This window comes from Lemur catta, chromosome 8, assembly GCF_020740605.2.
Source record: "Lemur catta isolate mLemCat1 chromosome 8, mLemCat1.pri, whole genome shotgun sequence".
Lineage (NCBI taxonomy): Eukaryota > Metazoa > Chordata > Mammalia > Primates > Lemuridae > Lemur > Lemur catta.
This window is the reverse complement of record NC_059135.1, coordinates 1,007,140-1,032,762: the sequence shown is the minus strand read 5'-3', so window position 1 is coordinate 1,032,762 and position 25,623 is coordinate 1,007,140. Positions and strand designations below refer to the sequence as shown.

At 55.1% G+C, this 25,623-nt stretch overlaps 1 protein-coding gene across 9 annotated transcripts in view; it reads left to right on the top strand.

The window, feature by feature from the left end:
• Nucleotides 1-25,623, top strand: part of SNED1 (sushi, nidogen and EGF like domains 1) — a 67,489-nt gene that overhangs the window by 7,107 nt on the left and 34,759 nt on the right. For 5 of the 9 annotated variants that reach the window (XR_006736961.1, XM_045559901.1, XM_045559897.1 and 2 more), the window contains exons 2-12: nucleotides 12,381-12,668; nucleotides 14,012-14,152; nucleotides 14,749-14,911; nucleotides 17,228-17,353; nucleotides 17,640-17,753; nucleotides 20,015-20,128; nucleotides 20,237-20,350; nucleotides 23,910-24,035; nucleotides 24,261-24,365; nucleotides 24,613-24,726; nucleotides 25,341-25,457. Coding sequence is in view for 8 of the 9 variants with exons in the window: in XM_045559901.1 (XP_045415857.1) it covers nucleotides 12,381-12,668; nucleotides 14,012-14,152; nucleotides 14,749-14,911; nucleotides 17,228-17,353; nucleotides 17,640-17,753; nucleotides 20,015-20,128; nucleotides 20,237-20,350; nucleotides 23,910-24,035; nucleotides 24,261-24,365; nucleotides 24,613-24,726; nucleotides 25,341-25,457 (1,522 nt within the window). In the remaining variant the exon portion in view is untranslated. Of the gene's footprint in view, nucleotides 1-12,225; nucleotides 12,669-14,011; nucleotides 14,153-14,748; nucleotides 14,912-17,227; nucleotides 17,354-17,639; nucleotides 17,754-20,014; nucleotides 20,129-20,236; nucleotides 20,351-23,909; nucleotides 24,036-24,260; nucleotides 24,366-24,612; nucleotides 24,727-25,340; nucleotides 25,458-25,623 lie in introns of those variants that run through there. The other 4 variants (XM_045559898.1, XM_045559900.1, XM_045559899.1 and 1 more) reach the window with 4 other exon arrangements.

The window sequence follows — 25,623 nt, the reverse complement described above, 5'->3', positions numbered from 1 at the left end:
TGTGTGTTATGATAGGTGCATATAGACATGGGTGTGTGTGTGTATGTTATGATAGGTGGATATAGACATGGGTGTGTGTGTGTTATGATAGATGGATATAGACATAGGGGTGTATGTGTGTGTGTGTGTTATGATAGGTGGATATAGACGTGTGTGTGTGTGTGTGCGTGTTATGATAGATGGATATAGACATGGGTGTGTGTGTGTGTTATGATAGGTGGATATAGACATAGGTGTGTGTGTGTTATGATAGGTGCATATAGATATGGGTGTGTGTGTGTGTGTTATGATAGATGGATATAGACATGAGTGTGTGTGTGTGTGCGTGTGATGATAGATGGATATAGACATGGGTGTGTGTGTGTTATGATAGGTGGATATAGACATAGGTGTGTGTGTCTGTGTGTGTGTATTCACACAGACGTTTCCTAGCTCCATCCACTGAGAGCAGTGGAAGTGGTAGTAGCCCAATGGCAAAGAGCTCCTCTAGTGCTCAGATCTTGGTTGCTAAACAGTCTCCACTAAATAGAACCAGGGCTCTTTGCAGATTCTGGGTTGTGGCAGAAAAAGTACAAGGACAGCCTGGAACATCTTGCGCCATAAAGTAGCAGCTCAGAGAAGGAGGGAGAAGTGTCAGGAGGACACAGGGGCTGTCTGGAAGGGGCTCCCACTGGCCATGTCTGGGACAACTGGAACATTAAAATAAATAGCGATAGTGACAGATTTTAGTCCATTAAATAAAGGAGGCATCCATGGGTTCTCACTGACATGAGTGAATGAGTGAGTACACGTATGAATGGGGGAGAAAACAGCACTGGGAGCCCAGCTCCAGTGCAGAATGTCCTGACGCGGTGGTTGTATGTGCTTGCGTGAGAGAACATCCGTGTTTGTGGGAAATACACACTAAGGGGCAAAGGGTCACCACGTCTGCAGCTTATTCTCAGGTGGTTCAGGAGAAATTGGTGGCGGGAGACAGTGACAGAGCAAGTGGGGTGAAAACGCCAACAATTGGTAAATGCAGGTGAAGAGTGAGGGGAGCTTCTTGCAGTTTTTCTGTAAGTTTGACATTAAAACAGAAGGGCACCACAGTGACAGGTCCTGAATGCCTTCTGGTGGGAACACCCTTCTCTCTGTGCTGCCCCAGAGCATTCCGGATTCTGGCCCGGCCCACGGGATATACACGGGTCCCCCTGCCCAGCTGTAAGTGACAGTGTGAAGTAGAACTTCCCGGCCCAGAAGTGACCCCTGGCCACACGCTGTCTTCCCAGACAACTCACGTGGAGACTGGGAGCCTCCATTCAAGGTTTCACTCCAGACCGGCCTGAGCCCTTTCTCTGAGTCGTGGGGTAGAGACACGATAGCAGCAGAGCCTTTACTTTTAGGATTAAACTCACTTTTGCCTATTTTGTTAAAGTGCCTGCTCCTAGGAGCTGCTGAGTAAATGTTTATTGTTCATCTTCTGATCATTGGGATGACAGATCCATAATTCCGTCATCCAAAAATAAGTACTTTTCACATCTTGGTGAATTTCTTCCTTATCTGCTTTCAAGCGTATTTTGAGTTTTATGGAACAAACTTGGGCTCCACCTCACACAGGTTTCTCTTTTGCATATTGCTTTCAGTGTCACACCGTGAGCGTCTTCCTGTGCCTTAAAGTTGCTGTGAAAACATGCTTCTTAATGACAACGTGCTATTCCATCCCGTGGCTGCACTGTGCTTGTTCTGACCAGTCGCTGGTTGCTGGCCGGGAGGGGGTGGTGTGGGGGGGTTCAGCATCTCCCCCGAATCCGTGATGCGCGTCTGCCCTGCACCCACCCTCCTCCCCGTGCGACTCCTTCCTCCACGGGGCTCGCTGTGTCCACGGCAGCGAGCTGTCCGGGGTGCCGTCCCCGCTGCACCCACCCCTCTCCTGGGTGAAGGTGGCCCCAACCCAGCCTGTGCATAGCCTGGACGTGGTCACCCCAGCCCTGACAGCCTCCAGGGCCGTGTGCACCCCCAGCATGGCCCAGCAGAGGGGCGCGTCCCGGCGCCTGTTCAGGGACACACATGGGAAGCGCAGCTCCGCCGAGCCCTGCACTTGCCTGCCCTCCTGCTGAGGGGTGACCGTGGCGCCTCACCTGTGCTGCAGTCTCGCGTCTCCCTCTGCCCCATTTGTAGCAAAGGGGTGGCCGGGACAAGCTGCTCCCACAAGGCCCCAGCCACAGGTGCTCCTCCTGCCCCATGGGCTTCCCGGCCAGGCAGGCGTGGTGTGACTGTAGTATGACTGGGGGTGGGGTGGGACACTGGGCAGATCCAGGACACGGTGGCTGGAGGAGCCGGCCTGGTACACACGGCTGCACGTCTGCACCCAGGCAGCTGGCTGCCCCCACCTTGCCTCGGTCCTTCCTCCCCTACAGGGGCCCGGCCTCGGAGCCTCAACACCCGTAAGCTGGTTCTTTACAGAGCAAGGCAAGCCATTCATCCAGCCAACCAGGTCTCCATTGTTAAACACCTGCTGTGTGCAGCCACTGCCTTGCTCCCTGGCACCGTGGACGCGGCCCATGCAGAAGTTGCCTCTGGGCTCTGCAGGCTGGTGCAGGGTCCAAGCAGTGAGAATGGGACCACGTCTAGGCCTCTGACTCAAAGCCACCATGCAGTGGGGCAGTCCAGGACCACACTGTCCTTTGAGCTTGTCCAGGACCTTGTTGAGGGTCAGCTTCAGCCTCTCAGGCCCTTGGACCCATCCTTCAGCAGACATTTCCTGCCATCTGCTCTGGACGGGGGTGGTCTTGGAGGCTGCTGGGAGCTAGGCATGGGGACAGGGCTGGGGTCCTGGAGGAGTGACCACTGTCCCTGTGAGCAGGTTTGGCAGGATGAAGGTCTCAGGTGTGGGGAGCAGGAACATACCGGGCTTGCGTCTAGAGACGACAGCTCTGACTGTGGTGGCTGCAGACACGCAGGGAGGCTGGGAGGAGGCCTCCACCTAAGGTGGGACACGGGGACAGGCAGCGAGGTCTCACGAGAGGCCGGGACGCAGTGCCCAGGCTGGTGATGGCCGTGCAGGGAGTGTGGACACCCTGCCCACGGGACGGCATGTCGGGGGACCCTGGGCAAAGAAGTGGTTCTGCCAGGAGGGGGTGGCAGGAGCTGCTGTCTACACGTGGAAGTGGCAGGAGGGAGCAAGGGAGGGGGGCACAGCAGGTGCCTCGACGCCCCAGAGGTGGCCACTGTGGGAGAGGGGATGCCACAAGGAAGTCCTGGACCTCACCAGCCAGAGAGCCTGTCCAGACACGGCCGTCCACCACGGTCTGGTTCCTTGCCCTCCAGGGAGTCCCCTCCTCCACCCCTCCCCCGATCTGGGAGCTGGATGCAGCTCAGATGCCCCCTCCTCCAGGAAGTCCCTTGGCTGTCTCCCAGTCAGAGCAGCACCCCAGCCCTCACAGGCTGGAACTCTCCCTGGGACGCAGCGAATGCACCTCCCTCTTGCAGCCACGTGTGCGGTTCTGTGAGGCCCAGCCCAGCGCTGCACAGGGTGCTCAGCCTGGGGCAGCCGCCCCCTCCGGGCTGGGGACCTTCCCCTGCAGCCCCGAGGCCCTGCCCACCGCTGCCCAGGATGCCGGCCGCGCCGTGGGAGGAACCTGATTACCCAGAAGGCTGCGGGGAGTTAAAAGACATGCCTGCATTTTTCAAAACAAGCTCATGAAATGCCTCAGGGGCTTTATTGTGTTTTTGGCAGAGAAGTAGCAGGGAGCCGGGCCGCCCTTTGCGTGGGATGTTTGCGGAGCCGCAGGTGCTGTTTCTCGGGCTCCTTGGGTCCTTGGAGGCTGGAGCGGCCCTGGCTCCCCCCGGCCCACCCTGCCCTGCTCAGAGCAGCCCTGACTCCAGGCTCCCGAGCTGGGGACCAGGCCGATGCCTCACCTCCCCCAGAGTCTCCTCAGGACGCGCTCTTTCCTGGTTCCATCCAAGTCGGAAATGCCACCAGAGTGGCCTCTGTGCTTCCTCCCTGCCAGCCAGGGCCAGCCCTGCCCTGCAGGAAAGGCCTGGGTGCCGCTGGTGGGAGAGCCGGGTGTGCGTCGGCCAGCCCTGCAGCCCCGTCCAGGGCGGGCAGCTGCCGCGACATCCCTCGGTAGCCTCGGGGCTCATGGAGTCACTGCCGTGGGGAGCAGCCCGGCAGCTGCCCAGCGACCCCCCACCAGGATTCGGCCTGCTCAGAGGGGCGGGAGCACCCAGCCGGGACAGGAGGTGGGGTGGGGGTGGGGGCACCCCTGGGCACACGCCCGCCACGCTCGCCCCATCCACTGTGCAGACTGCACCAGGCAGCCTGAGTGCCAGTCCCTCCTGGGGCCTGTGCACCCACTGGGACTGTGACGTCCAGGCAGCAGCCTTGTGTTTAGCAGCAGGTGCTTGGCCGGGAGGAGAGCGTTGCCGGAACTGGCCGGAAGGCCTGGGCTGCAGGCTGCAGGCAGAGTGCGCGGAGGGAGGACCACAGGGGTGGGCTGGGGGGCGGCCAGGGCGCTGCGGGCAGCGTCTCCACCCTGCAGGTCCGTGACAGGCCTGCCGTGCTCCCTCCCGCCTGGGGTGGCAGGTCGCCTGGGGTCTCCCTGCACGCGGCGGCGGCACTTCTGCCGGTGCCTCGATGGCGCTGGGCAGCCCACCCGGCTGGGCCCAGGCCCTCGTGGCCAGCTGGTTCCGGCCCTGGACCCCAGCAAACACCCAAGGGCAGGTTTCTAAGAAGCCAGGGGCCCACCCCGGTCGGTCAGAACCAGGGATTAAACCCACATTCTCCTGTAGGAGGGCCGGGCACCTACGCCCAGCTGCTAGCGGGGGCGTCCAGCAGGGACGGTCTAATCCTTCCCCGTGTTTTCATGTCTGTATTGCGTGTTTTACAAGATATTGCAAGTAGAAAAAAATAATATAAAATTGCCAGTTTTGGGGAAGTAGCATTTTCCCAGCACTGAAGGAGAAGGACCCCCGGTGCCGGGTAGAGAGGGGCCGCCTGAGTCACTCCCCACCCCAACCCTAGCCCCCCAGCCCTCTGGCCTGGGCCTTGCCTGCCACCACCCCCACCGGAGGGTCTCGTGGGGAGAAGGGAGGTGCAGGAGGCTCCTGCCCAGGTGAGGGCTCCTGCCGCAGCCTGTGCGCTCAGCGCCTGGGCCCAGCCCCACCGCCTGTGCCACGGCTGTCCTGGTGCTGCCCTGTCCTGGCAGGGGAACAGGGCCGGCCTGTTCCGCCTCCTTCCTGGGCTGGGGAGGGCCCCGCGGTCTGTGGTGGGTGGGGGAGCTGGGCCCGGGCAGGCAGCTGCGGGCCCCAGGCCTCTGCACACACCTGTGGGCCGGGCTCCTGCCGCAGAAGCAGGAAGGGAAACTCACTGGACCGTCCTCAGGAGCCGCAGCGGGAGGGGTGCGGGCAGGGGCAGGGCAGGGAGCCCCCACCTGGCCGGTGGCCCAGCCCCACGGATGCCCCAGACCCTGACCCACCATCCAGACGCAACTTTTCCATCTGTGACTTCTAACCCTTAACATGCAAAAAAGCGTACACAGCATACATGTTCAGGGAACGAGCCCACGCAATGCCAACCCGGCGGGCCGGCTGCCAAGCAGAGGCCAAGGCTGCCACCCCTCACCCACCCCGTCCCATCGGGTGAAACGCGGTACCTCATCGTGCTTTTGGATTTTCCCTTTCCCTGATAGTAACATTCAGCATCTTTTCATGTGCTATTGGCTCTTTGTATATCTTCTTTGGAGAAATGTTTATTCAAGTCCTTTGCTCATTTTTATTGGGTTATTTGTCTGTTTATTATTGAATTGTGATAGTACTTTAGATGTATGTCCCTTATCAGAATGTGATTTGCAAGTTCTTTCTCCCATTCTGGGGGTTTTGGTTGTCTTTTTATTTCTTGAAGGTGTCCTTTGAAGCACAAATGTTATTCATTCTGGTGATATCTGGTCCATCTATTTTTTCTTTTGTTGCCTGTGCTTTTGTTATCACAGTCAAGAGACCACTGCCTAATCTGAGATCACAAAGATTTACACCTATACTTTATTTGAAGAACATAAACTTCTATGCATAATTTTAGCTCTTACATTTAAGTCTTTGATCCATTTTGAGTTAATTTTTGTATATGGTGTGAGGTAGGGCTCTAGCTTTATTCTTTTGCATAGTGGTATCCAGTTCTACCGGCATGATTTGTTGAAGATAATATTCTTTCCCCCATGGAATGGTCTCAGCATCCTTGTCAAAAATCAACTGACTATAAACGTGAGCATTTATTTCTGGGCTCTCTATTCTATTCTATTGGTCTATACATCCATCTTTATGCCAGTACCACACTGTTTTGATTACTGTAGCTTCCTAGTAAGTTTTGAAATCAGGAAGTGTGAGTCTTCCAACTTCAGTCTATTTCAAGATTGTGTTGGCTTTTCTGAGTCCCTTGAGTTTCCATATGAATTTTAGGATCAGCTTATCAATTTCTGCAAAGAATCCAGTGGGCTTGTGTTGAATCTGTAGAGCAATTTGAAGAGTATTGCCACCTTAAAAATATTAAGTCTTCTGATCCATGAACACAAGATTTTTCCCCATTTATTTAGATCTTTAATTTCTTACAGCAATGTTTTATAGTTTTTAGTGTACTTGTCTAGCACTAAATGGTTAAATTTGTTCCTAAGTATTTTATTTTTTCTAATACTATTGTAAATGGAATTGTTTTCTTAATTTTATTTTTGGATCACTCATTGCCATTGTATACAAATACAACTGATATTTGTATATTGATCTTGTAACCTGTTACCTGCAAACTCATTTATTAGTTCTAATAGTTTTTCAGTGAATTCCCTAGGATTTTGTATATTTAAAATTATGTCATCTATAAATAAAGATAGTTTTATTTCTTCCTTTCCACTATGGATGCCTTTAATTTCATTTTCTTGCAAACCCCTTCCTTCTCGTACTGTACACTCCGCTGTAGCTCCACCATGTGGTCCTTGGAGCCCTCGGATACCCTTGCACCTGGCACCCCCGTCCCCTACAGGACCTGTAGGGTGGTGACTTGGGTGCCTGTAACCAGCAAAGTTGTAAAAGTTTGAGCCCCCCCCTCCCTGAACTTGCCTGTCATCTTTGGCTTTTCTCTTAAAGCAGCTGAGGCAGGGTGGAGGAGGAGGAAGGATCGGGGTGCAGCAGGAGGTAAGACTTTGCATCTGCTTTTTGGGTTCCAGGAGCCACTTACACAGTTCAACCAGATGGACTTTTAATATTTCAAGTCCACCTAAAACTCTAAATTCTCATTGCTGACACCATTTATTTCAGTTTTGAGGACGCCATGACTCAATCACAGTCCTGTTATTTTTTGGCTGGGGCTGTCCATGGTGTGAGGCGGGACCTGGCTTAATTGTTTTGCATAGAAATACCCAGTTTTCCTAGCACCACCTGTTGAAGATACCATTCTTTCCCCCACCGAATAGTCTGGGCACCCTTGTCATGATGACAACCAAGGCACAGTCAGGTGGCTTGTTTCAAGCCTGCCTCTCCCTGCTGGGCCTCAGCAACAAGCAGGACAGGGGGAGGCTCACCCTCCCCTCCCCCAGCCACCTAGTGTTTACCGCTTGCGGGGAGAATTCTCTGCTGGGACCCCGGGAATCTTCCCGTTTCTCCTGCCCCCGAGCCATGGTGGCTTGTGTTCTTCCTCTTCCACAAAGTCATTGCTCCATCATCCTGACATCCTTTTCTCTATTATTCATTAGAGCAGTTTGCAATTTTCTAGAAAATTTTCTGTTTTACCTAAAATTTTGAATTTATTGTTATTATAAAGGTGTTTATAATATCTTCTGGTTACCTTCTTTGATAGCATCAGGGGCTAAAGTGATATCTTCTTTTCCAGTGGCAATATAGGTGATTTATGACTCCTCTTTCTTGATCACTTTCACTGGAGGTTTATCTATTTTATTAAACAAACAAGTTTTGGCTTTGTTTATTCTCTTTACTCAGCATTGGTTTTCTATTTCATTAACTTCTGTTACCAATTTTTTCTTCTTTTTTTGGGGTTTCGTTACTATATACGGGTTTGTTTACTAAATTTTGGGTTTATGTATTAAATATGCATACTAAGGCGTATGTGCAAGACTATAAATTTCCCCTTGCAGTTCTGCTTTTACCACAACTTCACAAGTTTTTGCTAGTTAGCATTTTTATCTCTTTCCAGAGTTATTTGTAATTATATTTCTTAATTTCTATTCTTTTGGTTAACATTTCTAGTATAATTGCACTGTGACCATAGAACAAACCCTGTAATTTTTACAATCACTTGAAATTTGTTGGCATTTGCTTTATGGTTCAAAATGTGGTTAAAAAAAATTCTAAATGTTCTATTTGTGTTATCTCTATTAGGTCTTGTTTATTATTTGCATTGTTCAAATTTTCTACATTCTCACAGACGATTTTTGTCTGCCTGGTCTGTCTTTGACTACAGAAGGGATGCTGAAATGTCCCACCACGAGCATGAATTCACCTATTTCCTTTTTTCAATTTTTCATTTCTATCTGTCGAGGCCTTGCTGTTGGGAACATACAAATGAAATGCTGTTGCATCTCTATTATTACGAAGTAGCCCTTTTACCTCTGACAAAACTTTTGGCCTCATGATGTGTTTTATCTGATGATAATGACTAACTCGGCTTCCCTTTGGTGGTATTTGGATAGGAAACCTTGAAAATGGAGCATTTAATCCATTTCCATTGAATGCATGACTGACGTACTTGTGTTTCAATCTACATCTTTTTTGTGCTGTTTGTTCCACCTGTCTTATATTTCTTTCTCTCCTTCCTTGCCATGTTTTATGCTGAGTATTTTAATAATTCCACCTTATCCCTCTATCAGCTGGGAGTATGTGCACTGTTTCCACTCTTTTGGCGATTACCCCAGATAGTACAATGTACACGTTTAACATTAACATTAATGTTCGCTAATAGGTTCATTTATACCTTTACCCTCCTCCTCGAAAATGCCGTGACCTTGGAACACTTTAACATGACTTACCCACTCCTGCTTCCTATGCCATTGTTGTCATATGAATTTTAAGTTACATATTTTCTCACGGTTTCCAAGGCAGCAGTATACGCTATTTCTGCACACGGCCGACACGCCTCTGCCCTTCTTTCCTTCTTGCAGCTCTGAGCTCACATTTCCCTTGGACTTCAGGTTGATGCATTAGAATTTCTTTTAGTATAGGTTTGTTGTTTATTATTTGTATAATTTATTTGTATAAATTATATTTATTTTGCCTTCAGTAGTCTGAAGAGAAAAAACACACAAACTCAGAGTACTTTTTAAATGTCCCTCATTCAGCAACAACAGTCGACACGGAAGACTTCTGTGACCAAGTGTCTGGGGTTCTCCCCACCAGCAAGCAAGCAGCCAGTCCTACAGCGGGCACGAGCTGGGGGCCCCCAAATTCGTCCCAACACCAGCTACCTGAGACAGTGTCAGATCTCATGGGTTGAGAGCTCAGTCCCCAAGACCGCTTCAGGCACCAGGGGCAAGTCCAAGCCTCCGGAATTTCTGACTGACTGGCTATAAATTGGGGTTCCCACAACTCCCTCCTCAGGTTTGATTAATTTGCTAGAGTGGTGCCCAGAACTCAGGGAAACACACACTGATGTTTGCCAGTGTACTGCAGAGGATATTATGAAGGAGACAGACGAAGAGATGCACAGGGGAAGGTATGGGGAAGGGGAGTGGGGCTTTTGTGCCTTCCCTGGTGGCACCACCCTCCAGGAACCTCCAGGTGTTCAGCTGTCCCAAATCTCGCTGAACCCTGTCCTTCTGGGTTTTAATGGAGACTTCATTACATAGGCACGATTGATTAAATCATGGGCCACTGGTGATCAACTTAACCTTCAGCCCCTCTCCCCTCCGTGGAGGCTGAGGGGCGTGGCTGGATGTCCCAACCCTCTAATCCTGCCTGGGTCTTTCCTGGGACCAGCCCAAATCCTGAAGCTACCTAGGAGCCGCCAGTCACTGGTCAACTCATTAGCACACAAACAACATCACTTTGGAGAGTCTAAGGATTTGGGGAGCTGTATGTCAAGAAATGGGGTTGAAGACCAAATATACATTTCACAATATCACAAGTAGAAAAGGATATTGTATCTGGATATAAGAGACGTCATGTTGGCAGTTGTTCTCTTGTAGCACATTGAAAACATAATTCCACTGTTTTCTATCTTCCATTGCTGTTCATGAGACATCAGCTGTCAGTCTACCCTTTTTAAAAGGTAGATGCCCTTTTTAAAACTGTCTCCTTGTCATTGACTTTCTGCATTTCCAGCATTTGTCTTATGTGGATTTGTTTTTATTTTTCCAGCTAGTGGATCATGGGAATTATTGAATTTCTGGTTTGATGTCTTTTATCAATTCTGGAAAATTCTCAGCCACTGCCTTTGTATCTCCTTTCCTTCTGGTGTTCCAAATTATATATTTGCTTGCTCATCTTACTAGTTCTCTTTGTATCTTTTCTTCTCTATTCTCCATCTTTTTGTCTCTGTTCTAAATTCTGGATAGTTTCTTCTGACCTATCATTTAGTTCCACTTCACTAATTCTTTCTTAATTGCATCAAATCTGCTCTTAAGTCTACCCAGTTAGTTCTTAATTTCTGTCATTTATTTGGCTCTTTAAAATGTCTTTTCAATTTTACTCATTTATTTTTAATCATAATAGATTTAGCAGGCACGAGTTGAATTCTGTTACATGTATATATGGTATAGTGGTAAAATGTCTTTTAAAAAATTTATTTCCATTTGTTATTTTTTTCATCCTAGCCTTTTCCCCCAAATTTTTTAAATTGTGGTAAAATGCACATATTAATGACATAAAACTCACCATCTTAACAATTTTTAAGTGCACAGTTGAGTGGTATTAAAGTGTGTTCACACTGGTGTAACCGTCACCGCTGTCTATTCCCAGGACTCTGAATCTTGCAAAGTTGAAATTCTGAACCCATTGAACACTGACTCCTCACTACCCCCTTCTCTCAACCCCTGGAAACCAACATTCTACTTTCTGTCTCTGTGAATGTGACCACCCAGGTACCTCATAAATGGAATCATATATTTAACTTTTTGTGACTGACTCTTAGCATAATGTCTGAAGGTCCATCCATGTTGTAGCAGGTGTCAATGTTTTCTTATTATACTTTTTAAAGCTGAGTAATAGTCCATTGCGTATATATGCCACATTGTGTTTACCCATTTATCCTCAATCAACACTTGGGTTGCTTCCAGTTTTTAGATGTTGTGAATAATGATGCCATGAACATGAGGATACAAATGCAAATCTAAAGACCCTGCTTTCAATTGGGCATGGCGGCACATGCCTGCACTGCCAGCTTCTCAGGAGGCTGAGGCTGGGAGATCGCTTGAGCCCAAGAGTTCAAGACCAGCCTAGGTAACATAGTGAGACCCTATATGAAAAAAAACACCCTGTTTTCAATTATTTTGTTTATATACCCAGAAGTATAATTGTTGGATCATATGGTAATTCTATTTTTAATTATTTGAGAAACCACCATACTGTTTTTCACAATGGCTGTACCATTTTACCTTCCTATCACCAGTGCACAAGTATTCCAATTTCTTCACATCCCCACCAAAACTTGTTACTTTCTGGGTTGTTTTTAGGCAGCTCCCCTGACAGGTCTGAGGTAGCACCGCACTGGCCTTGACTTGCAGCCCTGATGATTAGGGGCGCTGAGCATCTGCCCAGGCGCTTCCCGGCCGTTCGTGCATCTTCTCTGCAAACACCTACTCACATCCTCGGCCGATTTTCAAATCAGGTTTTTACTGTTGAGTCTTAGGAGTTCTGTCTCTATTTTGGGCATTGATTCTGCACCATATATATGATTTGCAGAAATCTTCTTCCATTCTGTGGCTTTTGCTTGTTAACAGTGTTTTTTGATGCACAAAAGTTTTTCATTTTCATGAAATACAGTTTGTCTAGTTTTTCTTTTGTTGCCTGTGTCTTTGGTGTCATATCCAGGGCTCTGCCCCACCGCAGGCTGGACTGGGGCCTGGGAGCAGGAGCCACGGGGCAGGCCAGAGTGCCCCATCGCCTGAGGCCAGGTCCACGCCGGGGCTCCCACCCCCACAGTGGCTGCCCAGGGCTGGGCACTCTCCCAGGCGTCGGGTACAGCACACAGGCCAGAGCCTGTGCCCCGAGCACATGCCCTTCTGGAAGCGGGAGGAGCAGGGCCAAGTGGTCCCTTATCAGGGACCAGGGGCTGTCCGGCCACCCTGGGAATGCCCTGCCTGAGGCTGGCTCACCCTTGGGGGACGTCCGGTGGGGGAGGCTGGGGAGACCATGGCCTACCGCCCGCCCACACCCCCGTCAGGCCCTCTCTGGCTTCTGCCTCGCAGGTGAACAATAACGGAGTCATCTCCTTCCTGAAGGAGGTCTCTCAGTTCACCCCGGCAGCCTTCCCCATCGCCAAGGACCGCTGCGTGGTGGCCGCCTTCTGGGCAGATGTGGACAACCGGCGCGCAGGCGACGTCTACTACCGGGAGACCACCGACCTGGCCACGTTGCGCCGGGCCACGGAGGACGTCAGGCACTACTTCCCTGAGCTCCCGGGCTTCTCTGCCACCTGGGTTTTCATCGCCACCTGGTACCGAGTGACCTTCTTTGGAGGCAGCTCTGCTTCCCCTGTGAGTCCAGGCACTTGTCCTGGGGAGGGGAGGACATCCGGTTTGGGCCCACCTTGACGAGGCAGGTCAGGCACCATCGCTGGTCCACACCCGAGAGGGGAAACCGGGCTCAGGGACGAGGTCACTCAGCTGAGATTGCAGAGCCAGCGTGGAAGAGAAAGGCTCCTTGACCCTCCCCGCTGTCCTGGAAACACCCAGTGCCCACGTTAGGTAGATGCATGCGATGACGGGTGCCAGGAGGATTTGCATTTGGAATGGCCCGGTACTCAGGGCTTAAACTGGAACGTCATTCTCTCTTGTACTTCATTCCCTGGTAATGCAAACGTTATCTTAGTAATTGACCACTTTGCCAGCGTGGTAAGTTTTGGTGGGCTGACACTCCCTAGTGAGGACAGCAGCTGCCCACTCGGGTGGCGATGTGCTTAACTGAGCACCTCCTAGGCCAGGCCTGCCCTGGGCTCTGGGCTCTGGGTGACAGCTGTGCGAGACTCCCCAGAAAAGGGGATGGGGCAGATCGGCCATTTTCGGAGCTGTTTGCTCATGCGTTTAAAGAACATTCTTAAGGGCACCTTCTAGGTGGCAGCCACGTGTTCTGGGCGCTGGGAGGAGGCCCTGGACAAGGCAGACAGGACACGTCTGGCCCCTGCGTGGGAAGGACGCAGGGGCCAGGCACCAGCCCAGTGGCACTTCAGGAGCAGGTTCGTTAACAGACAGTGGACAGTTCAGTGTCACGCATCTCCTCATTGCGCCTCCAAAATGTAGACCTCACCAGCTCCCAGCGCCCCCCATTGGCCCTTACTGTTGTCCTCCCTCCAGACTTTCGCGCCACCCTCCTTCACGGCCACCATGCTGTCACCGTCTTCAGTGAGCTAGTGTTTACGTTTGCCTCCCTAAGCAGGGCACGCAGTTCCAAGTGAGCATGGGGACCGTGTGGTCTCCCGTCTTTTTCAATGACTGCAAATTAGCCAGTGCCAGACAGTACCTGAAATTGGTTTCACCTGGATTGTGGACTGTGTTGTTTATTTCGCCCAGAAAATTTCGTAGATTTGGCGAAATGAGTCCTCATCCTCTGTGCCCTAGAGGGCAGGGACAGTGTCTGCCCCTCCTTGGGCTCCACTCACTCGCCCAGCACCAATGTGGGCCGGGGGGTGGGGAGAGAGCCTGCGACCAGGCACAGGCCCTGGGATGCAGAGGCCGAGGCCAACAGGGTCCTGCCTTGGCTGACTGTCCAGTGGGGGAGACAGACACTGAGCAAGTCAAGGGCATCGTGCCGGGATGGTGGGACAGGGCAGGGTCCTGTGGGCTGGGGGGCAGGACCCTGTTCAGCCCCCTCTCGTTGGCAGGTCAACACATTCCAGACTGTGCTCATCACGGACGGCAAGTTCTCCTTCACCATCTTCAACTATGAGTCCATCGCGTGGACCACGGGCACACATGCCAGCAGTGGGGGCAATGCCACTGGCCTGGGGGGCATCGCAGCCCAGGTGGGTGGGTGCAGGGCTGGTGCTCAGTGTTTAGGGTCCCTGCTCCCCGCTGCCAGGATTGTCATGAGCTGATGAGGTAGGCGGGGGTCATGGTAGGCAGACCCCCTCCCAGTACTGCTTGGAGACCAGCGTGAGGCGTCCACGGTGAGCACATACACCTGGGGCCTCTTGCTGCCCAGAATCGCAAAAATCCTCAGGCCCAAAGGCACCTTTATCCCCCGATCCACCCGGCCTAGCCCCGCAGTCCCTGTTTCGCAGCTGCCGCAGCAGCAGAAACACCCTCGGTTCTGTGCGCACTGACCGAGGGGCTGTGGCTGGCAGGAAATCCCAGGTGTGGAGGGGGTGGGACAGGGACGGGACGTGGCTGCTGGGCCAGTGCCTCTGGGCCATGCGCACCGCCACGCACCGGGCCACCTACCTTTGCCGGGGTCCACTTTCCTCAGCCGGGGAGAGGCCCCGGGGGGCCAGCGGGAGGGGTGGGAGCCAGGGTCTCGCCGAGCAACTGTGCTCGGGCCCAGGACCCGGCAGGAGCGCGGCGGGGCGGGGAGCCCCACCATCTGCAAAGCCGACCGCCCGCCTCCCTCCTGCCACCCCAGGCCGGCTTCAACGCGGGCGACGGGCAGCGCTACTTCAGCATCCCCGGCTCCCGCGCGGCGGACGTGGCCGAGGTGGAGACCACCACCAACGTGGGCGTGCCCGGGCGCTGGGCGTTCAGAATCGATGATGCCCAGGTGCGCGTGGGGGGCTGCGGCCATACAAGTAAGAGGACAGGGCGGGGAGGGCTGAGGAAGGGGTCGGCGGCAAAAGGGGCGCGGGACGGACGAGAGGAGGGCGGGACGGTGACCGCGAGCGCAGGGGCTGCGCTCCTAGGCCAGGGGCGCGTGAACCCGAGCAAGTCCCCGCTGGTCCCTGAGCCTCCGTTTCACCTGGAGAAGCCTTCGTGCCTCCGCTCTGGGCGGGGTGGCGGAGGATCCCCTGGAGACGGCGGTTGGGGTCCCTCGAGGGACGCTGGGCGGCGGAGGGGCACCCTGTGGTCTCCGAGGGCCCCAGGGCACCTGCGAGGCCAGTTCGCTCATCGTCCCACTCCTGCCGGGGGCCTTGCTGCTTGGTGGGTTTGGTGTGTTTGACCAACCCGAGCATCGCGTCGAGGGGGCGGTTCCAGGGGTCCCTCTGGCCCAGACCGTGCGAGCAGAGGGTGGGTCCCAGGGCCTCGCGTGTGGCCCTGAGAACAGCCCGCCCGGCCGCAGACCCGTGGATCCCAGCTCCGGCCCTGCCCCGCGCGGCCCCCGGGCGTCACGGAACCTTCTGCCGCATCGCAGCTCACGCGCGGGGCTGGCGCCGCTCACCTGCCACCCGCGGCCGGGCCGGAGACGGCGGCTTCTCCCCACCCGAGTCCGCAGCGAGCACAGCGCAGGACCGGCGGGTGGCAGGCGCGCGCGCGCCACAGGGGCCGTGGGGCACGGAGACGTGCGCGCGCATCAGGGGGCGCGGGGAACGGAGACGTGCACGCGCAGCACTGGGGCGGGGGGGGCAGACGTGCGCGCGCATCAGGGGGCCGCGGGGCACGGAGACGTGCGCGCGCATCAGGGGGCGCGGGGAACGGAGACGTGCGCGCGCAGTCCGGCGGGCGGCGGGGGCAGACGTGCGCGCGCAGCTCGGGGGAGCGCAGCCAGAGCGTGCACACGCGGCGCTCGCACGAGGATGAGCCCGCGATGAGAGACCCCGGGAGCCCGAGCCTGCCTCGCACTAGGGCGCGAACAAGCCCCAGCTTGAGTCTGAGTTTAGGGAGGACGTGCTCAAGGGGCCGCCACCCCAGCCCGGAGAGCAAGCCGAGCACCTGCACGGAGCCCACCTGCAGCCCCGGGCCCCGCCCCCCCGGTCTAGTGCGGGCGGTTGAGGGCGGGGACAGCGCTCGGTCAGCCGCTCCGGGAGCAGTGGGCGGTGAGGTCAGGTCACCCGCCAATGGCCGGGGCCTCGGGTTGTGGTTGAGGAGTGAGGGGACGCAGGTGTGGCTGGGCCCATGCTCCCCGGAGGGGCTGCAGGCTGCGAGCCTGGGGAGGGGACCCCCAGAAGAGGGCCCAGCGGCCCCTCGGGGACCCACTCCCAATGTGGAGAGCTGCTCTTCACTGGCCCAGGTCTGGGGAGGAGCAGCGGGAGGAGGCACCGCTGGGTGGCCCTGAGGGGCGGGGACGCAGCCGGGACACAGCCACTGCGAGCCAGGCCTCCAGTTCCGGGGTTAAGCAAACATGGGCTTCCTCAGGAAGGTGGGTCGCTTCATACCCGAAGTCTGACTCCCGGACTCCCGACGTCCTGCAGACCCTCCTGCAGCTGCAGCGCAGCCAGACCCGCGACCAGGGCTGCGCTGCTAGCGGGATGGGGGTGCCAGCCGGGAGCAGAAGCGGTGCAGAGGCCCTCACGGTGTGCGGGACCGCCCGGTCCTTCCCGGGGTCTCCCCGGGGCCCTCGAAACAGGCAGAGTCCGCGGATGCTTCTGTCACCTGCGGGTCTGTGCCTCTAATCCCAAGTTTCAGCGGCCTTGCTCCTCCAGCGATGGGAGCCCCATGAGCTAACCCCTTCCTAGAGGGACTGGGCATGGGGGTCCAGTCCCAGACCCCAGGGACCCCAGGAGACCCTCCCTGGGTGGCAGGCCAGGCTTCGAGAAACACTGACTGAAAGCTGAGTGCCAGCCTCTCAATTCACACGCACGGAAAGCAGGAGGGGAGGCTGAGCATGCCGAACTTCTAGAACTGTCCGTGGCAGTGTTGGGAAGGATTAAGGGAACAGGAAGGTGCTGTGGGTGACAGTGGCTCTGGGGGAGTCTGCTCCACAGGAAGCCACAAAGCTCAGGATCTGCCGGCAGCAGATCCAGGCAGACGACACACCCACGGTGCTGGGCTCCCCGCACAGCCCTGGGAAGTGCGACCGTGGAGGCTCTGCCACCGGTGCTGTGGTCACTCCATTGCCCAGAGGTCAATCCTCCGGGTCAGGGGAGGGAGGGGACGTGGCCCCGTGCACGGCTCTCCTGCCCGAGTCCGAGAGGCGGCAGGTGAGACTGTAGCTCCTCCTGTGTCCGCAGCCTCCGTGTGCCTGGCCCTGCGCCCCTGCCTCAACGGCGGCAAGTGCATCGACGACTGTGTCACCGGCAACCCCTCCTACACCTGCTCCTGCCTTTCGGGCTTCACAGGGCGGAGGTGCCACCTGGGTGAGTGGCTGGCCCAGGACAGGGCCACACTGGAGGCACACCAGAGGCACAGCCAGTGGCCCTGCGAGCCCGAGGGCACCAGGTCCAGGGTCTCTGTCCCCACAGTGTGGGTGGCATGCTTAGGGGACTGCGGGGTGCCAAATGCCGTGGCTCCCCGACAGCGAGTGCGGGGGGTGGGTGCCTCTGGCCCTGGCTGCCCTGTCTGAGCCGAGCTCAGGGCTGGCTCGTCCGTCCCCACCCAGCCCCTGCTCCCTCCACTGAGGCCCCAGCCCGCCCCGTGTTTCAGATGTGAACGAGTGTGCTTCCCACCCATGCCAGAACGGCGGGACCTGCACCCACGGTGTCAACAGCTTCAGCTGCCGGTGCCCGGCCGGCTTCGGGGGACCCACCTGTGAGACAGGTAAGAGGAAGCCACCTGGCCCCAGTGGCTCCACTGGCTGCAGGAGTGAGGCCTGGGGCAGCCCATCCCAGCAAGGTCTGCGTGCTGCAGGGAGGCTGGCACCAGATGTGGGCAGCCCGACTGCCCACCGCTCCCTCCACCTGCCCCTGCCCCCCAGCCCCACTGTTTCTCTCCCGCCCCTGGGGCATGGGCTGGGCTTGCCCCCCCCAGAGCCTGCTCTTCTGCAGCGGCTGCCACCAGGTTCAGCCTCCACTTTCCTGTCCTCGGACCAGCACCTCTTGAGGCCCCACCCTTGCCCTTCACACACCGGGTGAAGAAAGGGGGACCCCCCCCCCTCCAGCCCCAGTCTCACTACAGGGCTCCACGCAGGAAGCTTTAGAATTCCCTAAGATCCAAGCACCGTGCCTGCCTGCTCCCTGACTGGCCCAGCTGGACACACACCCCAGCGCACCCACTGCTTTGGGACAATTATTTGTAAAAACATATAACAGATTCTTTAGATCACGTATGTTCAAGTAGCAACTGTATCACTGTCTCCATCTAGAAAAAAATTTCTATCAGAGACTTATGGCCACAGGACGTTTTACATACTGAACTCCAGGGTATTACATATTCTTATTGGAGAGAAATATAGTTGAATGACAATGAGACTTTCACACCTAAAAACGCGTGGGAATACAATTCTGCAGGGGAAATGGGATTTCAAGGTGCAAAAGGAGCAAAGCAGAATTTCCAGCTGCACCAAAAGGTCACACACAGACGAGGACAGGTGGCCCCAGGGGACACGCTGCTCCACACCCCTGCCACAGCCAGAGGGTCAGAGCACACCCCAAGGAAAGGAGTTTTTCTTCCTCCTGTGTTGCTAAGCAAGGTTGCCAGGGTGGGGCAGGGGCACGTCAGACAGCCCGGCAGGCCTCTGTCCCCTGTCACAGCCAGGAGGCCGGCAGGGTCTCCTCCCCCCCCCCCCCCACAGCAAGCTCGCTCCTCGTGCGGTGCCGGCCGGGGGCCGGCTGCAGGGAACCCAGGGCCTGAGGAGTGACCCCAGGATGGTCGGGCAGAGCTTCCCAGGGGAGCGGGCAGCTCCCCGGCAGTGTCAGGCAGGCTGGCAGCTGCGTGTCGGCAGTGGCCCGCCCCAGGTTCCAGAAGCCCTGGTGAGGGCCCTGAGGGCTTGGGCCTGGCACCGGAGCCTGGCTCAAGTCCTGGTTCTGCAGCACGCTGGCTGTATGTGGCCCTGACCCGCAGCCGCGGCTTCCTGGGTGTGGCTATGGCAACACCCTCAGGTACAAGCCTCCACCTGACCCCCCTCAAAGAGACTCCTGAGACCAGGGAGCCCACCTCAGCCCCCTGAGCCCCACAGCAGGGGTGTCCCCAGCCATAGCCGAGGATGTGCCCCAAGGTAGTCACTCTGGTGGAGCTGGGGTCAAGGAAACGGGGGCACCATGTGCCCCCAGCCACCAAAGTGCTTCTATACCTCCTGGGGGGGGGTAGGTCGGGCCCTCCTGTCTCCCTCCTGTGCCGAGGAGCAGGGTCCCACTGTCCCCACATGACTCCAGGGGTGCCACATGCTCTGGGCCCTGTCTGCTTTCTGTATCAAGTTGGTTTTGGAAGGACCCATGGCTCCCCTCCCCATACCCCACTCTGCAGCCAGGGGACAAAGGCGGGGAGCTGGGACACCCAGGCCAGGTGCTGTAGGGGTTGAGGAGGCACAGTGGAGGGTGGGTACCCTCAGCTCACTCCCACCCTGTGACCAGGGGCCTGAGTCCCTGTGCATGGCCATTCCTGCACAGGGGACCACCTGCGCCATCTCGGCCCTCACCCCGGCCCTGTCTGGACCCCCCCTACACCCTGGGTACTGTACACCCTTCACGGTCACGGCTCAGTCACAGCCTGGGCCCCAGAACCCCCTTCCTCTGCAACAGCTCGCATCACCGTCCGATTGGCTGGAGAACTGCCGGCCCCCAGAGGGCAAGAGCTGGTCCAATTCATGCCCACTCCCCCCACCCCGCCGCCCAGCGCACACACACGGTCCCCTCCCCAGGTTTGCTGAATTAGACCCAACTCAGATGGGGCTTTGGGCAGCTGGTCAGGACAGCCCTAGCCAGGCCCCACCCACCTGTCACCTTCGGAGACCCCTGCCGGGCCCCCTTCCTTGCAAGCTGAGTGTGAGGGGTGGGGCTCTGCAGGTGTCCCCAGGAGCTTCTGCCCCACCAGGCAACCACAGCCTGGAGTCCAGTGATCTGTCCACACCTCTTCCCTTGTAGCCCAATCCCCCTGTGACACCCAAGAGTGTCAAAATGGCGGCCAGTGCCAGGCAGAGAGCGGCTCTGCGGTGTGTGTGTGCCAGGCTGGGTACACGGGGGCAGCCTGCGAGACGGGTGAGTAGCTTGCCCTGGGGTCAGGGAGGGGCTCCCACCTGTGGCCAGATGCTGGGTGCAGGGTGGTCACAGCCTGGCTCAAGCCAAGCCCCCCTCTGCTGCCCCCAGAGATGGACGAGTGCAGCTCTGACCCCTGCCTGAACGGAGGCTCCTGCGTTGACCTGGTGGGGAATTACACCTGCTTGTGCGCAGAGCCCTTCGAGGGACCTCACTGTGAGACAGGTAACTTTTCAACAAATGTGGTTTGAACAATTACACTTTCTTGTGCAAAAAATGAACCTCAGTTTAAACCTCATACCGTGTACATAGATGAACCCAAAAGGGATCACAGCCCTAAATGGAAAATGTAAAAACTACAGCATTTTTAGAGGAAAACATAGGAAAAATATCTTTAGTACCTTGCCTTAGGCAAAATGTTCTTAGATAAGACAGTAAAACTATGATTCATAAAAGAAAAAAATAGGTAAGTTAGACTTCATCAAAATTAAGAACTTTTGCTCTGTGAAAAACATGGCTAAAAGAATGAAAAGACAAGCCAGCGACTGGGAAAATGTTTGCAAAACCCGTATCTGGCGGAAAACGTCCAACTAGACTCATAAAGAACTCGCAGAGCTCACCTGTGAGAAAGCAACCCCCCTGCAAAATGGTCAACAGACTAGAATGGACACTCAGCCACAAAGGCCATGTGGAAGTGACTATGCACAGGACCAGACGCTCTTGCCATCACTGTTGACCCTTAGTGAATTAAGCGCATGACGAGACCCCACCACAACAGTGTTAGAATGGCTAAAATGGAAAATACCGGTGTAGTGTGGACGCAGAGCAGCTGGCACCTGCACACGTTTCCGGTGGGAACACAAAACGGTTCATCCACCCTGGAAACCAATCGGCAGTTTTTCAATCAGGTTAAACATACAGCTTGTGATATGACCCAGCATTGTCACTCCTAGGAATTAGCCCTAAAGAAATGAAAACTTATGTTTACACAAAAATATGTACACGGCTGTTTATGTCTATTTATAGTTACCAAAACTCAGGAACCCAAGAACCCCTCACTGGGTGAATGGACAGACAAACTGTGGCACCTCTGCACAATGGAACACTACTCGGTCATGAAAAGGATGAATCACAGGTACCTACAACTTGGATGGATCTCAGAGACATTACGCTGAGTGAAAGTCTCAAAAGATTACGACGGTATTGTTCCACCGCGACAGCATTCTCGACAAGACAAAACCACAGTGAGGAACAGATGAGGAGTTGCCAAGGGCTCAGGGCTCTGTGACTCTGAAGAGATGGAACTCAGGGCTCTGTTGGGGTGATGGAGAGTTCCGTGTCCTGACTGTGGCGGGGGTTAAACAAATCTATACCCGTTAAAAGTCACAGAAATATACAGAGAACAAAAGTCCATTTTACTGTATGCTTATTTACAAAGATAAATTTTGAAAGTACATGAAGAACCAACATCATTTTTTGCAGATCTAGAAAAAATAATTCTACGCTTTGTATGGAACCAGAGAATACCCCGTATAGTAAAAGCAATCTTAAGCAAAAAGAACAAATTGGGAGGCATCAATTTACCAGACTTCAAGCTCTACTACAAGGTTATAGTAACTAAAACAGCATGGTACTGGCACAAGAACATAGACCAATGGAACAGAACTGAGAACCCATATATAAAACCACCCTGATCTTTGACAAAGCAGACAAAGACATACACTGGGGAAAAGAACCCTTATTGAATAAACGGTGCTGGGAAAATTGGATAGCCACATGTAGAAGACTGAAACAGGATCTATGCCTTTCACCTCTCACAAAAATCAATTCACGATGGATAACAGACTTAAACCTAAGGCATGAAACTATAAGAATTCTAGAAGAAAATGTTGGAAAAATTCTAATAGACATTGGCCTAGGCAAAGAATTTGCGAGGAAGACCCCAAAGGCAATCACAGCCACAACAAAAATAAATAAATGGGACCTGATCAAATTAAAAAGTTTCTGCACAGCCAAGGAAACTATCATGAGAGCAAACAGACAACCTATAGAATGGGAGAAAATATTCACATACTACACATCTGATAAAGGGCTGATAACTAGAATCTATTTAGAACTTAAGAAAATCAGCAAGAAAAAAATCAAACAACCCTATCAAAAAGTGGGCAGGACATGAATAGAAATTTTTCAAAAGAAGATAGAAGAATGGCCAACAAACATATGAAAAAATGTTCAACATCTCTGATCATCAGGGAAATGCAAATCAAAACCACAATGAGATATCACTTAACTCCAGTGAGAATGGCCTTTATCAAAAAGTCCCATAACAATAAATGTTGGTGTGGATGCAGAGAGACAGGAACGCTCATACACTGCTGGTGGGAATGCAAACTAGTGCAACCTCTGTGGAAAGCAATATGGAGATACCTTAAACAGATACAAGTAGACCTACCATTCGATCCAGCAATCCCATTATTGGGCATCTACCTAAAAGAACAAAAGACATTCTATAAAAAAGACACCTGCACGCGAATGTTTACAGCAGCACAATTCACAATTGCAAAGATGTGGAAACAACCCAAGTGCCCATCAATACATGAGTGGATTAATAAAATGTGGTATATGTATACCATGGAGTTCTACTCAGCCACACACAAATGGTGATCTAGAATCTCTTGTATTATCCTGGATGGAGCTGGAGCCCATTCTACTAAGTGAAGTATCTCAAGAAAGGAAAAACAAGCACATGTGCTCACCATCAAATTGGTTTTAACGGATCCACACTTACATGCACACATAGTAGTAACGTTCACTGGGTGTCGGGTATATGGGCGAGGGGAGGAGGGGGTGGGTATATTCACACCTAATGGGAGCCGTGCACACCATCTAGGGGATGGACATGCTTGAAGCTCTGACTCGGGTGGGGCGAAGGCAATATACGTAACCTAAACATTTGTACCCCCGCAATATGCTGAAATTTTAAAAAATTAAATAAAAAGAAAGCACATGAAGAAATTGAACATCTGAATTAAAAAGATAGAGTAAGAAGTTGGCAAACACTAATCAAGAGAAGGATGGAGTGGCTGTATTAGTATCCAGTAAATTGAACTTTAGAATAAGGGATATTACCGTGGAGGAAGAGAGAGCTCTCATGATAGTATAGGGTTCAGTTCGTCACAAAGACGTGACTCTCACTGGCCAGAGGCTGTCAGCGTGGACAGGAGCACCAGCGGCCACACTGACCACTGCAGGGAGGGCCGCCGTCACTACTGGGAGTGTCAACACTCCTCTCCAGCACCCACAGCACACGGGAGCTCGGCCAGGAGGCAGAAGCCCGCATGCATGTGGAGCACTATCACTCCCACCGGTGCTCATGAGGCAGCACCGCGACAGGCCGTGCTGAGGCCAGAAACTAGGGCCCAGTGAACCTGCACGGTTGCCTTTTCCTCCCACAGCAAAACCGAACCAGCGGCCAGCAGCAGAGAGACACCTGGAAATCCCTAAGATCTTGCTAATGGGCTGCTTGGTCAGAATCGTCTGCAGGCCCCTGGCCCTCACTGGGCCTCCCGTGTGCTCCTCTGTCCGAGGCGGGTGCTGGGAGATGCGGAGCTGGGGGTGCGCGGCAGCCACAAGTCGGTTTCCAGAAAATAAGCTCCTGGCTTAAATCCCACCGGGCACTGAGAAGAGAGGCGACTGGGGGGACTGGGCAGGGGGCCAGCCCCTCCCCACCCTCAGCCTCCCCCCTGCTCCCACATGGCCGCGGTGACCACTGTCTTTCTTGCAGGAAGCCAGCGCGTGCCTGACGCCTGCCTCTCGGCCCCCTGCCAGAACGGGGGCACCTGTGTGGACGGGGATCAGGGCTACGTGTGCGAGTGCCCCGAAGGCTTCATGGGCCTGGACTGCAGGGACAGTGCGTCTGGGCTGCTGGGGCTGCGGGGCTGGGGCCGGGGCAGGAGACCCAGGAGGGTCCTTCCGTGGATCGTGCGTGCAAGAAACACCCACGAAAGGACGTGTGCGAGTGAGCGTGTGTGCACCAGCAGTCTTTATGGGGAGGTGCCAGGGGCAGGGCAGGGGCAGGAGGGAGCCCGTCTGCCTGCACCCCCACATGGGAGGCGCCTCCTTCTTTCCGTGGCAGGAATCCCCAACAGCTGCGAGTGCCGCAACGGAGGCCGATGCCTGGGCACCAACACCACCCTCTGCCAGTGCCCCCCGGGCTTCTTCGGGCTCCTCTGTGAGTTCGGTAGGTGCCAAGGCTGGGGCAGAGAGCACCCCCGTAGTGGATAAGAGTGTGGCTCAGCCTGGGCCGGGGTCTACAGGCCCAGACCCTGGACACCCCACCCCCACCCCAAGAGGGCCCAACAGCAAGAGTGCCTGAAGCTGGTCACCCTGTTGGGGTCCCTGGGCCTTGGGGAGCCCCACGCTTGTCACGGACGTGAGGTCCCCAGGAAGACATGTGGGATGCGGGACGGACGCTCCTTTCTCTGCAGAAGTCACGGCCATGCCCTGCAACATGAACACGCAGTGCCCGGACGGGGGCTACTGCATGGAGTACGGGGGCAGCTACCTCTGCGTCTGCCACACCGACCACAACGCCAGTCACTGTGAGTGGCTCGGGACGGGCCTGCAGGGCCGGAGCCTGGCCAGAAGCCAGGGACAGGGTGTCTGGAAGGAGAGGGCAGTGGTGGAGGTGGGCTTCCCTCAGGCTCTGTGAGACCCTGCACCCGCGGGGACCTCTCTCCAGAGCCACTTGCAGCACGGGCTGGACGTCCCCTGTGCTGCCCTCCGGCCAGCTCACGGAGGGAAGAACACTTTGGCAGGTGCGCAAGCCCCACGTGGGGTCTTCCCTGAGCCCCCGGCACGAGCGATTAGGTGTGTGCCGTTAAATACAGCCACTGCCACAGGCTCGTTAGTGTGTAGAGGACCCGAACGTCATGTGCAGTATGTGGTAATGACAGTGACGCCAGCAGTGACGCGGGAGGACACCGTGGCGTAGCTCAGTCCTACCCCAAAGGGGGAAGGTGAGCTCTGGCAAAACCAAGAATAACAGAAACTCCTGGGGGGCTCAGAGCCGCTGTGCGAACCGCGGCACCCACAGACGGGCTTTCGTGGCCCTGGTTCCAGGCAGGGTGTCAGGGTGACCCGCAGGCACAGCGCCCTGCCAGCGCTGGCCGGGCAGGGCACGCGGCACACTCTCCAGATCGCTCTCTGCCCCCAGCCCTGCCGTCGCCCTGCGACTCGGACCCCTGCTTCAACGGAGGTTCCTGCGACGCCCAGGACGACTCCTACACGTGCGCGTGCCCGCGGGGGTTCCACGGCAGGCACTGCGAGAAAGGTAGGACGGCACCCTGGAGAGCGCCGGCAGCGGGCCAGGCTCCGGGTCCACCGTCCTCGTCCCTGCTGCTTTCTCAGTTACTCTGGCGCCCCCTCTGCAGCCCGGCTTGCTGTGCCGTGCCCGCCCTGTCTCTGCGGGGTGGCTCGCCGCAGTTGCACTGCGTTTG